Source organism: Quercus robur, chromosome 2 (genome assembly GCF_932294415.1).
Source record: "Quercus robur chromosome 2, dhQueRobu3.1, whole genome shotgun sequence".
Classification (NCBI taxonomy): domain Eukaryota; kingdom Viridiplantae; phylum Streptophyta; class Magnoliopsida; order Fagales; family Fagaceae; genus Quercus; species Quercus robur.
The window spans coordinates 80,671,303-80,685,625 of NC_065535.1; the positions used below are offsets into that span (position 1 = coordinate 80,671,303).

Sequence of the window (14,323 nt, forward strand, 5' to 3'; positions counted from 1 at the left end):
ATTTATATGTATGCAAGCAAAGACACTATACTTATATGGACTTGAGATTAAAATGTGAAAGTATTAGTTTTAATAAATTGATAATACAAATCATCCATTCTAAGTAAAAACCATATATAATTTGTAGCTATGCAAGGTTGGTAAATCAGATTTTTATTAGTTCATAAACAGAAATATTCTATCTATTTAACTTAAATTATAATTAGTTGTTAATTATTAGCATAAATTTGTGAACATTGAAAAAAAAAATAGTCTTGATATTTTATTATATTATGTAAAAAGATTAAGTAATTAATTAAGTAGTTTGTAAACAACCTATAACTTGATGTCGGAAGTTATAAATTTGGTGAGATGAGATATAATCTAAAGGTTGCTGATTGAGTAGGACTAAAATAGAGTGCGTATAGAGATAGCATGCATATATATAGTTTTATATTTTTCTGTTTTGTCGATATTGTTGATTACAATTTTACATGCCGAAATGTTAAGTAGGTTGATATTTGCAATATACGACAGTCTGTCTAATACAAAGCACTGAAATTAGTAGTGAATAGAAACAAGCAATGCTAGTTGGATTTTTTTTTTTCCTCCTTTAAAAAGATTGACTGAAAATTGTGATTGCTTAGTGTGTGGTGTAATTGAGACAGCAAATTAATTCATAAAATAAAATTTAACCAAAAAAAAAAAAAAAAAAAAAGATTTCAACAAGTTGTATTTTACTACATATTTTTAACAAATCGTTAATATGGTCTCTCCAACGATATTGAACTCGCTTGATTACGCAATCTAACAAGGAAAGCCATATGAAACACAACTCTTTTCAACAATTACAAAACATAAACGTCGTGAAAACCACTTGCATGTATTGACAATGTCTTTGATAGAAGACAGTACCACGTACCAACAAAGAGACAATAATAAGAAACTCTTTGGTCAAATGCTTTACGCAAAATATAAAAATAGTGCTTGAAATCATCTCACTTAATCCTCATTATTAATTCCATTTCTTTTGCCCCCACCCTTAACAAAACAAATCAATGGAAAAGAAATGTTAGAGTAGCCGTCCTTTACACTCTTATTTTAGAAATATTATTTTGGACTCTTTAATAACAAGCTAACCAAAAATAAAAATAAAGGTGCAATTGGTCAAACAAACACTACATTCATGAGAAAGGACAGACGAGTAACGGTGGCTCGAGGTCTAGTTGAATCTTATGGGTTCATCATCTTTGTAAGATTTTAACTCAATCTAGAATTTTAGTAAGACATTTCAAAGACACGGTGTCATACATGCATGCATACAAGTGTGCAAATCAAAATGAAAGCCCTCAAGAGAATTAGATGAATTAAATAAACTTAGCAAATAATCCAATAACCATAAATTTTGGTGCGGCTTGTTCAATACGGCGCATCAATTAGTGCTAGTAATACGGTGTTAATACTTAAACTTAGCAAATAATCCAATAACCATAAATTTTGGTTGGGCTTGTTCAATACTACACATCAATTAGTGCTAGTAATAAGGTGTTAATAATACTTATGATTACTTATGGTAAGTATTATGTTTGGCTATATCTTATAAGTTCAACTTTTAGTTTTGGTGTACAATTTTTTCAAATTTTAACATATTTTCGATAAAAAAAACTATATAAATTATTGGATAAAATTTAGCTACAAAATTTGTTGCAGTCTAAAGCTATAACCTTACTCAAATAAAATAAATATTAATATATATTTTGAAAATCTAATTGTTGAATTACACGTTCTTTATGCTTTTAATATATATGTCAAATTTTGTATCAATCGAATGTTTTTTACTATATGCTTATATTTTCTGCATAATTTTAAACTACAAAAACTTGCAATTTAAACAATTTATTGATGATATAACTATTGATTTTTAATTTTCTAAAAATTTTGCAAGTATGAAAGATATAAGAAAAAAAATGTAATTTAACAATAAATTTGTCAAAATTCACTTTTAATAAAAAAAAATTATTGAGTAGACATTGAAGCAAACGAGAGTTAATTAAATTCCTAGCTGATATTAAAAAATTATACTATTAATCTTTGGCCCAAAAGTTATTGATTATTGAGTGAGGACTAATCAAACAAACCCACATTGATTTTCCTCACCATTAATTACACCGCACACAAGTTCACGCTCGAGTTTAGACCATAGTTAATGTGAACCGATGAAAAAAAGTATGGTCCAGAAGGACAATCCGGTAATTTCGGAAAACGTTACTGGCAGTTCATTTACTCCAATAGTCATCTGATTTGACAATGCACACAAAAACAAACAAAACCACTTCACCCCGAAGCTTTAAAAAGTAGTAATTAAATCCTTTTTTTTTTCTTTTTTCTTTTTCAGGTCCCCCTGCCCTTCTCTCTTTCACATTCATAAAAAAAACTCAAAATCTCGTGTACTTTTTCATAAAATTCTCGTGAGATCAACCAATTACCGGCTACCTGCCGGACCTACTTTTTGTCAGTCAACTTTAAGCCGGAGTTCGGCACCACATACTACTGTATTTAACAACTTTGCATTATAACAACTTCTAACTTTTAAAAGCAGATAAACAATGATTATAATTAATTAATTTTTGATTTGGTAAAATATTTTATTGAAGTCTTTTTTTTTTATTTTTTTGGATAGAAACCCAACTATTAAAGTCTTATTCCAAGCTTTGGCTTGGGGAAGTTGTAGGGGAATGTGATTCAAAAGAATAAAGTCAGCTTTCCTATTCCTATGAGAGAGAAAATTAACAAAAAAGTAGGTAATGAGAATGGAAGAAAAAATAAAAAAATAAAGTGGAAAAAAGGGAGAGAGAGAAAGTGGTGGGCTTTGAGCTGTGATTTAGCTGTCTTTTGATGCATTATTTCAATCTCAACACACATCTCCAAAATCCCTAGAAAAAAACCCTTCTTCCCCTCTCAACTCATTTCTCTCTCTTCTCAACACAACACCAATTACTCCATAACCAAACTCCCAACTCTTTATTCCTTCAAATTCATTCTCTCTCTCTTTCTCTCTCTCTCACAGATCTCAAAGTGACCATTTTTTTGAAGGCCGCCCCAAAACCCCATTTGCATTCCCTTCCTAACTGAGAAAAGAGAGTGAAATATCATAGAGAGAGAGCCAAACAAAGGAAAGAAAAAGTGGCATTTGGGAACTCAGATGTCTCATGTGAGATGAAGAAGAAGACCCCCTTAAACCTCTACTTTGATCTCTCACTCCTCATTGTCTTGTTTCTAGGCACAGTCTCACTCTGTGCTGCTGAACAAGCCGTTATCACTCCCCATGGAGGCCTCACCGACACTGAAGCCTTGTACATCAGGCAACGCCAGCTTCTCTATTACAGGGATGAGTTTGGTGACAGAGGCGAGAATGTGAGTGTAGACCCATCTCTGGTTTTTGAGAACCCAAGAATAAAAAATGCTTACATAGCATTACAAGCTTGGAAGCAAGCTATTCTCTCTGACCCTTTGAATCTCACTGGGAATTGGGTTGGATCTAATGTCTGTAACTACACTGGGGTTTTCTGTGCTCCAGCACTAGACAACCCCAAGATCCAAACCGTTGCGGGCATTGATCTTAACCACGGTGACATTGCTGGGTACTTGCCAGAGGAGCTTGGTTTACTCGTTGATCTTGCATTGTTCCACATAAACTCAAACAGGTTTTGTGGTACTGTGCCACACAAGTTCAAGGATCTGATACTTTTGTTCGAATTGGATCTCAGTAACAACCGCTTCGCTGGCAAGTTCCCAGCAGTGGTGTTGAAGCTCCCTCAGCTCAAATTCTTGGATCTGAGATTCAACGAATTCGAAGGTACGGTGCCCAAGGAACTGTTCGACAAGCCACTAGACGCAATCTTCATCAACCACAACAGGTTCAGGTTCGATCTACCAGACAACTTCGGCAACTCACCAGTGTCGGTCATTGTCGTAGCCAACAACAAGTTCCATGGGTGTGTCCCATCCAGCATAGGAAACATGTCTAACCTCAACGAGATTATCTTGATGAACAATGGGTTAAGATCTTGCATACCTTCGGAGATTGGGTTGCTGCAGAATTTAACGGTGCTTGATGTGAGCTTTAACGAGCTTTTGGGTCCACTGCCTGACTCATTCGGTAACCTAGTGAGTATTGAACAGCTAGACGTGGCGCACAACCTGCTATCTGGGACCATACCAGCTAGTATATGTAAACTGAAGAATCTTCAGAACTTTACCTATTCGTATAACTTCTTCACGGGTGAGCCACCGGTTTGTTTGTCTCTACCGGATTTCAGTGACAGGAGGAACTGTTTGCCAAACAGACCGGAACAAAGGTCCGCTCAAAGATGTAAGTCGTTCTTGTCTCGCCCTGTGGATTGTAATTCATTTAGATGCAAACCTTTCGTTCCTGCTTTGCCTCCACCTCCTCCGCCTTCGCCACCTCTTCCTTCACCTCCGCCACCTGTTCTCTCATCTCCACCACCTTCACCTGTTATCAAGCCACTTCCACCACCACCACCTCCACCTTCGCCTCCACCGCCAGTTTATTCACCACCTCCACCTTCACCGCCACCACCAGTTTATTTGCCACCTCCACCACCACCACCACCACCTCCTCCTCCTCCACCTTCACCACCACCTCCAGTTTACTCTCCACCGCCACCTCCACCATCACCACCACCTCCTTCTCCACCTCCACCATCACCCCCACCACCTTCTCCATCACCACCTCCACCTCCCTCACCGCCACCGCCTATTCCATACTGTGTCCGCTCACCACCGCCCCCACCGCCAAATTCACCACCCCCACCGCCACCTCTGTTCTCCCCACCCCCTCCAATACCATACTACTATAATTCACCACCTCCACCACAACACTCACCACCACCACCTCAACATTCGCCACCTCCACCGCCTCACTCACCGCCCCCTCCTCCACATTCTCCCCCACCACCAATTTATCCCTATTTATCACCGCCACCACCTCCAACGCCTGTATATTCTCCACCTCCTCCAGTCCATTCACCACCTCCACCATCCCCACCTCCTTGTATAGAACCACCACCACCTCCTCCACCTCCTTGTATAGAACCACCTCCACCACCTTCACCACCACCACCATGTGAAGAGCATTCGCCACCACCTCCTCCACCAGTTCACCACTTGCCACCACCATCACCTTCACCACCATCACCTCCACCACCACCACCCCAAGTTCACTATAGCTCTCCCCCACCACCACCCGAAATTCACTACAGTTCACCACCACCGCCACCCGCTCCAGTACCATGTGAACATCCTCCACCCGCTTCATCACCACCACCACCAATTGTTTATGAAAGCCCACCGCCTCCGACTCCAGTATACGAGGGGCCATTGCCACCAATCTTCGGAGTTTCATACGCATCTCCTCCACCCCCACCTTTCTATTGATTCTTTTGAGAATTTTCTTCCTCTAACCTTTCCTCAACCACAAACAAACCCAAAAATTATTAAAATATCACAATTTATATTTGCGGCCATTGTTTCTTTTTCCTCTTTCTGTGCTCTACCTCCAACCATTTTTCTTTCACTATGGGCAATTCTCGTCGCTCATAGAGAAAGGATAAAGTAGAGAATGTAAAAGGGTCTCAGTGCAACTCTAGCAATCATCATCTCCAGCAATGTGGGCATTATAGTATTATATTTGTTAAAGAAGAAGCAGAGAAGAGGAGAAAGATAAACAGTGAGAGAGAGGTAAGAGGATAAAAGTCTCTCCGTATTTATTTGAATTGTTATGGATATTTGAGTTGTGAAATAAAATTTGGCAGAGAAAGAGTAGGTTGCAGAGAAAGTTGTATGTATAGGGATGAATTGGAGACCATAATTCAGGGCTACAAAGGCAGCAGTGCTTTCTGCTGCTATTACTGGTTCGTTGGGGGGTTTCATTGTTATTGTCTCTCTCTTTTTATATCATACTTTTGTTTATTTTTCTTTTATCTGATTTTATAGTATAATCATGAACATTTTTACTTGTACTATTTGATTTTCAGAATTCAGCAGATCATTCCTTTCTCTTCTCATTGTGTCATATAATTGATATAATTCTCTGGTGTCAGATTGATAGAGATGTATGTTTTATTTCTGAATCCATGTTTTTGATTGGATATAATGGCTAGAAATGTGCCAAATTAGCTTCGTTTCTCTTAAGATTTCTGGGTTGTCTTTGATGGTCCTTTTGCCTCATCATATTATTACTGCATCAAAACTGAGGTTTTTAGAGAATGGGGTTCGATCCATCCTCTATATTAGAAAGAACCACGTGCAGCATTGAAGTTTTCAGGATGTTTGACATTGTGGAACAACCAATTTCCAGTTATGGAGGAAAAGTTCAATATTAATTGAGAGTATGATTTTGAGGCTATAAATTTGTGTGCAATATCTGATATGAGGGGGTGATTAAGGCTTTAGCCCTACCATGCTGTTGTTTTCATGTGTCAGAGATTTTCAGCCCCTCCAAAAAAAAAAAAAAAAAATGAGTACTGAAATTTCAATCAATTTTGCAGGTCCCAACTAAGATTTCTGTGGGACCTGAAATTCCTTGATTGGTGCTACATCAAATTCCTTAGCTTAGATTTCTCATTAAATTAATAAGGTTGGGATAAGTAGCATGTGCAACCACTAATACTGGTTTGAAAAATTGAATTCAAGCCTGTTTTACTTCACGCTCACACTTTCCCGTTGGAATTTGGAATGTTCACCTGATTACGCTTACAAAAAGCTCAAAAAGTTTCTAAGCAGGCTGGGAAAAAAACACTCTTTTCACATTGTTCTCCTCAGGAATCTCTCTTTTTGCCTTATTCTTTTACCCCTCACATGCATCATTGACATCCCTCCGTTCTTGTTGTTGACTGTTATCATTACTCTTGTGCTTTTCCTATAGAAAAGCTTTTTGGGTTTGGTTTCCCCCTCTCAATAGGCCCTTTTTAGATTTTTATTTTAAAAAAAAATTAAATGGGATTTATTTATGACATCCAACCCATCTTGGTTGTTCTTCACCATCAAGTTAATTTATCAATAAATTTCTAATCTTTTACATGACAAAAAAATACTTTACTCAATTGAAGTAATTGGAATCCATAATCTTAATTACCCAACATTAGTTTCAAATATAATAACTTCGGTTGGCGATGTGCTGAAATTTTCAATTTTCAAATGACCTTTTTAAAGGGGACAGGGGGACAGTTGCGGATGCTCAATTTTAAAGAGAATCTAGAAAAATCGAATTAATAGCAAACACCACCATGCCATTGTTGCATTGTTCCCTCCACTTTCAACTCCATCATGACATTAAAACCGTACCATCATAACAAACCTAAATTCGCCAAAGCATTAAAATGCAATTACTAGGGCCTGCCATTGTCACCCAACCATAGTTGCTACACATGGCTAACTTTTGCTATCACCACCAAACCCTTTTTTATTGCTTCTGCAAAGCCAAATTGATAGTCATGTTGGTCTAACTCGTCCTCTTTGAGGCACAAACGTTTTCACCTCAATCAACTTGGCTGATTCCTCAAAGACCAAGTGATAGCAGGCCCTACAATCCAGCAATTTAGTTCGGTATATTTCCTTCAATGCCTATGAAATTGACAACGCATATACGTAGACTGTTGGTTTCAGTGTAGTAGTCCTTTTCTGGCAAGCAATTCAATTCTGGATTTTTCGAAAGCTGTTAATGTAATACAAGAGAAGAAACTTTTCATGGGCGATCCCTGTCAAAAAGTATGTACTAGTTACCATTCTTAACAAATTCTCTTTCGAATAATTGGTGAATGTAAAGGAAAGAATAAATGAACAAGTTGTGTCCGCTGATCTTGTTTGCATCTATCAGGGACCTGCCCATCATCAGAAACTGTTTCTTTTTGCCTCCATTTGTGCATTGTGATTCAGCAAAAAAAATTAAAATAATCTGCACGGAGAATATCTAATAATTGAAATTAGTATAATAATAATAATAACGTCAACAACAACACAGCTGTAGGCTGTAGGATGCCAATTATAGCTTGTTCCATACACCTCCGCTTAGGTTACTCTTTTTTTTTTTTTTTTTTTTTTTTTTTTGCTATGATGTGAGATGCCCCAAAATATGGACAACAGATGTTGAACAGAAAGGAGTGGCTGACTTACCTTTTGCTCAAAAAAGAAAGAAAGGAGTGGCTGTGGCTGTGGCAAAAATCCCCCCAATAGATAGAAATAGAAAGCGTTTTGGGTCATTTCAATTTCATTACAATACATTTTTTTTTTTTATTGTTTTACTTTTTTTTTGGGGGGGGGGGGGGGGGGGGTGGGAAGGGGGTAAATAAGAATATTATAATTAAGAGAAAAAATGAGGGGTCCTAGAACCATCTTTAAGACATGGAGAGAAGACCCACTCGGGAAGAAAAGAGATGTCACTTACAATAAGTAACCTAAGAGACAATATTATGGGCAAAGAAATTAACGTCTTACAAAACAAAAATACCAACAAGCCAAAGAACCTGAAGAAGTCAACACATTAGAAACTAATGGCCTGTTTGGAAGTTTAAAAAATGAGGGGGAGTAGAGTAGAGGGAGGAAGAGTAATTCAATAATTTTGTTTGGAAGTTTTTTAAGGAAGGAGAGTGAGGATTTTGGAGGGGTTTCAACCACCTCTAATCCCTCATTTTTAATTCCCTAAATTGGAGAGTTTTGAAGGGAGAGTAGAGTAGATAAATTATTGACTAGATAAATTTTCCAATTTACCATTTCTAATTTAATAATAGACCAATGTTGCAAGTCCATTTTCAAATAGAGCTAAATTTGTCTATTTTAATAATTTCCTCTCCTCTCCATCCTAATTTTTAAAACATACAAACAAGGGGAAAGGCTAATTACTCCCTTCCCCCTTACTAATTTTAAAAACATCCAAACAAGGTAGAGGGGAACCATTCCCCTCTACTCTCCTCCCTCTCTAAACTTCCAAACAGGCCATAAGTCCTTCATCCAAGCATTCCTGACAAAACTCAAAAGGGAAATGTTATTGCAACAGACATAATAATTAGCGGAGTTCAAGTATGAGCTACTTCATTTGCCTCTCTTTTAACGAATTAAAAAGCATAGTTAGGAAACAACTTGCTCAATTCTAACGCAATACTAAACAAGGTAAAAACAAGCCACAAACCATCATCTTTAGCATTGTATGAATGTAGTTTCACATTGTTACTATTAATATTTTTGGCACACTTTTATTAGAACCACAAAATATAGGAAAAACTATAGAATATTCTAAGAGTATCATAAATGTATACTCTTTATCTCACATGAATTGTGAGTTCTACTGTAAATTTAATTAATGAAACTCACTATTATGTGAGAAGGAGAAGTATACATTTATGGTACTTCCGAAACATTCTATAATTACTCAAAATATAGATACACTTTTTTTTAAGTGTTATACATGTAATTTCTCAATTAACTTTAAATATGTAATTTATTGGTCAATGCAGCACAATTATGTAACGTATTGGTTTATGGGTTTGGCTTTCCTTCGATAGTATTTCAGTTGGATATTTCATTAGTTTCTATTTAAGATAGAATGATGTGGTATTAAGTTTTAATCTCCACTACCAAAGTTTTAGTAAGTGGATAATGTGACAAATTCTCATTAAAAAAAAACGAGATGTCTAGTTAAAAAAATACTGAAGATAAACCAAACCCTTGGTTTATTGGCCGATATTCTTCTTATTGTAGGATTACAACTTATCATGATTTTTTAGTGGAGTTTGTGGTGTGTCTTTGTGTTAGAACATTTTTCTCTCTCCCTTGTGTGTATTTGTTTCAAAAAAAAAAAAATCTAGTGACTAATTCAATCAGTGAATCTAAGTTATAGCAGCTAATGAACCGAAAAATGTATAATAAAAATAAGCGGAATTTGTGGCCGTTATATTTTCTCTCATTCCCATTATTCGGCTTCTTCTTGTCCTTTTCTTCCCTAGAATGAATAATAAAATGCAAAGACATCCCACCAAGGATGTTGATGTCGATAAAAAGGGTCCTCCTTATTGATGCTCACATGGGCTGGGTAACACTTTCCCACTTTCCCCATCAAATACGAAACAAAATTTTAATGTAACAAAGTTAGTTGACTTGTTTTCATTATCTCAATTGTGACATAACTATCATTTACTTAATGCTCTAGGGACAGGCTGTGAGTAGGTCAAATACATTAAATATACATCCTAAAGTGATGCTCATGATACTGACCCCATCAGCAAATTGAAAAATCTAACAAAAAATCTAACAAATACAAAGGAATGCCTTAAACTATTAGAGTACTATTTCACTATCAAATTCAAATCCCCAATTATTTGAAGCCTTCCCTCAACAATCTGTTCTGGGTTATTTTAGTAATCAAAGAATATTCAGGAAGTAATTGTTGATACGGATAGAAGACACGTATATGGATACAAATATATGTGCAAAGCATTTGTTGTTTTTTTTAACCGAGAGGGAGAGAGAGAGATTGAAAATAGTATATACACTAATGTCTAATGCCACATGGAGAAGTAATCATCTAGGTAGAGGTAATGGATGATGATATGCATAAAAGATAACACTAGAATTTTATGGGTATTATTTTTCCCCCACAATTAGGAAAGAGAACTCAGGGGGACAAGGTAGAGTCATCTCATGGTCCCCTTAGTAATATATATATTAATTATTTGAGAGGCCAAGCAATTCGGCCGACGACGCTAACTACTCATGTATTTTTTTTTCTTTTCTTTTTCTTTTTTTAGAAAGAACCACTCGTGTAGTCATGTGTGCGCAGTGCGCCTACTATTCTACTTAACTTAGTTATAGGCATTGTCTTTTTCTCTTGCAACAAAGGGTGTTTGGTAAGATGAAAGAGGAGGGAAAATAAGGAAATATATATATATATATATATATAAAAGAGAAGTGAACAGAAAAATAAAAACGAAAATATGCGTTTGAATGTAAAAAGAAGAGAAAAGAAAAAAATAGAATGTATTTTACACTTTTATAATTTTAAATTAAACCGTATAAGAGTAATTTTATCAATTTGGTGGGAAAGTACGTAAATGATGTAACAGTATCACATGACATTTAAAAATAAAAAGAAAAAGAAAAAGAAAAAAGAGGAGTATTGATCAGATATTCGCATTTGCCTTTTTTGATAATCTTCAATGATATTCGCATTTGCCTAGAGCTGGCTTACCAGTGCAGTTTTATTCAACTACCATTTTGTCTGTTACCATTTTTTTCCTCAACAAATATAGTTGTTCTACTACGGCTTCTTTTCAATTTTTTTTTTTTTTATATGCTGATATGCACAACATTGCAGATTATAGTTGTATACTTGTATGCCTTTCCATATAGAGTACTACACACATACACCACAAAAAGGCACAAACAGTTGAATCCGAAATTTCACACTTCATTTCTAGGTCTTTGTGAAAATGAAAGTTACACATAGATTATATTCTTCGTTTGTATATTCAGCACCGGATAACGGAAAGGCTTGAAAGACTTCGCATTTGTTGTTGTTTTTGTTTTTTGTAATTTATTTACTTATTTTATAAATACTAATTTGATAGAATGATAAGAAGTTAGCAGTAGGTAAGCATTATAAACTGAAATTACGGGAGTGATTCCGGGGGACCATTTCTTAACCCATGGGCGGACCAAATCATAACAATTTGTTTATCAAAAAAACCTTGAAGCTTTTTATTATTATTATTATTATTTTGGTGTGGCAAGTAAGTTAGCTTTTTGTTGCATTTACAGTAAAAGCTATCAAAAACTGTATGTTTTGTATCATATTTACCATTTAAGCTACTAGAAACTATGGTACACCCAAGCAGACACAATAGTTTTATTCAATAATATAAAGTTAAAACTTCAGTATAGTTCTTTAAATTTTGTAAATTTAACTATGTGACTACATTGACTAATGCAACACGAAATGTGTTATCTTCCCCAAAAAATTTTAATTGAATTATGTTGTTCAATCATCAATGCAATCATAATGCCATATAGTTAAATTTAATTGAAAAACTTAAGATATAACAAATAAAAAGTTGTACCTAAGTTTTTCCTCAAAGAAAAATAACAATGGTAAGAAGAGTATAAAAAAATGATAATTAACTATTTTGATGTTGTACCTTATAAGAAACTATAATCATCTTTTTTTCAAAAAAAAGAAGAGGAAATCCCACTTTTTAAGTATGCATTTGGCTCCAAATTAAAAAGTCGGCTTATTTTACAATTCAGTTTATTTTTGCTACTATTCATGGGTCCTACTGCACTTTTTGGTACTATTCATGAGTCTGACTGTACTATTTTAGCTAATTTTTACATTTATCTATAGTACTTTGGATCTGTTTGAATACTGTTTATTGCTGAAAACTGAAAACACTGTAAAAAATAATTTTTTAATGTGTGAATAGTGCCGTAGGATCCAGTTTTAAAGAAAAATTTACTGAAATCCATACTTGCAAGTCCTGTACCCACACATTTAAAACGCAAACATAGACGTGGTTGGATTTCATTGCAATCCAAACTCACACTTTATCTGCTACACTTTTTGGTACTATTCATGAAGAGAAATGATTTGAGCATGTTTACAACTAATGCCACTAAATTACAAGGCTTTGATCCACGCATTAACATTATTAACATTCTTATGAGTTATGATTGAAATGTGAACTCAACTTGCAATAGGTTCCATTTAATTTATAGGAAAAAGGGAATTATCATTTTTTTTTTTTAATGTTAATAATTCAATAGTTGAGATAAAGGGATTTGAACTTTGGAACAAAAACTAAGTGTCAACCGGTTGAATTACAAGACTTTTAGCGGAAGCACCATTTGATGAAGAGAAATTCTGTGTACACAACTTTGATGAATTCTAGTTGGGAGAAATGTTATTACTAATTCTGCATTCAGATGCCATGACATTTTTTAGGAATAAATAAAAGAGCATTCCCATAAGGTGTATCAAATGCCAAATTTTTGGCATTTGGCACACCAAATACCAAAAAAACCATTCACATCAGGTGTTCTAAATGCCAAAATATTTTGTATGAGTGAACAATACAATCTCAAAATTGAAAGTAGCGACAAAAGGGGGAAAACACTCACATCAGGGGTTTTTATTTTGTATTTTTATATATTGTTGGCTTTTTAATGTTATTTTAATATTTGTATATATTATTTTAATGTATAGAATTGAAGAATAGAAGATGTGATGAATGGTGAATTGTAAAATGGTGTGTTAAAATAATAAAGTAGTTTTTTTTTATATGTTAAAATGACATTTTTATAGAACACCTGATGAAAATGCTCTAAGGATTGAGAAGCACTGATCTTTCTGGTCATAATGGTGTATGACACAGCACAAAGATCCACTTACAATACATCTGGGCCTCAAGCCCAAATTATGTGGACCTAGAAACTCATTTGACGCTTGCAATTGGAAATCCATGTTCATCCACAGAGAGGGCACAATGCTGCCCACCTTCTAGCTAGACACTCCAAAGTCATACCTGATTGTACAATTTGGGTGGAGGACTCTCCCCCTATAAGTGCTTCGCAAGTCATTAGTGATGTAGCTGTTTTGGGTCTTGACCCAGTTCAAAGAAATTTAATCTATGTTCCCATAAATAAATAAATAAAGAAAAGAGAAGAAACTCATTTGACTATTTCATTTTTTTTTTTTTAATTATCAGTAATAATAGAATTTATTGCAAGGGAAATACTGCTGCAACAAGGCCTGGGAATGCTCCGACACAATAACATCACATCTCTTTTGCATCTTTATTTCAAGGTCAGAAATCAGAAAAATTATCTGATGATGCAAAAATGGGACTGAAAGAAACCCCCCCCCCCCCCCCCCCCCCCCCCCCCCCCCCCCCCACTTTTTCTGATTTAACTTTCATTATTTCAAGGATGGGTATCATTATTTTATAAAAAACAATTTTCTCAAGGTCATCGTGGTTTAATTGTCAGTGTCTGAACCAAATGCAATAAGAAACACTGTATGACCCATGATAAGGTTGGACAGACTTATGCATGGAACCCATTTTTACTATAGTTCAAATTGGACCAGATCACCTGGCTGATATGCAGATTGGGCTTCGAAAAGGGTCTAATACGGGCTAAGCACCGTTGAGCTTAGCTTGAACAATCATTTGAGAGGCCCAGCCATTTCTTTTTTTGTTTCTGGTAAGTTTTACGGATCTATATTTTGTTTCGGCTAAAGACCCATTTCTGAGTGAGGTCCACAAGTCAGCCCAATTAA

General features: G+C 35.3%; 1 protein-coding gene across 2 annotated transcripts; it reads left to right on the top strand.

Moving 5' to 3' along the window:
• The first annotated feature begins 2,877 nt into the window (after positions 1-2,877).
• On the top strand, positions 2,878-6,058 carry LOC126715260 (leucine-rich repeat extensin-like protein 4). 2 transcript variants are annotated; one of them, XM_050415772.1, is made up of 2 exons: positions 2,878-4,522; positions 4,559-6,058. In XM_050415772.1, the coding sequence occupies exons 1-2, from the start codon at positions 3,196-3,198 to the stop codon at positions 5,434-5,436; spliced, it is 2,205 nt and encodes a 734-aa protein (XP_050271729.1). In that variant the 5' UTR covers positions 2,878-3,195; the 3' UTR covers positions 5,437-6,058. The 2 variants fall into 2 exon arrangements, with proteins under 2 accessions (XP_050271729.1, XP_050271728.1); XM_050415771.1 differs by having other exon boundaries at positions 2,878-6,058.
• Positions 6,059-14,323: the final 8,265 nt, after the last annotated feature.

What these genes read in the sequence shown, in the direction of transcription:
- LOC126715260 (XM_050415771.1), top strand. Translation starts at nt 3,196, where the DNA reads ATGAAGAAGAAGACCCCCTTAAACCTCTACTTTGATCTCTCACTCCTC.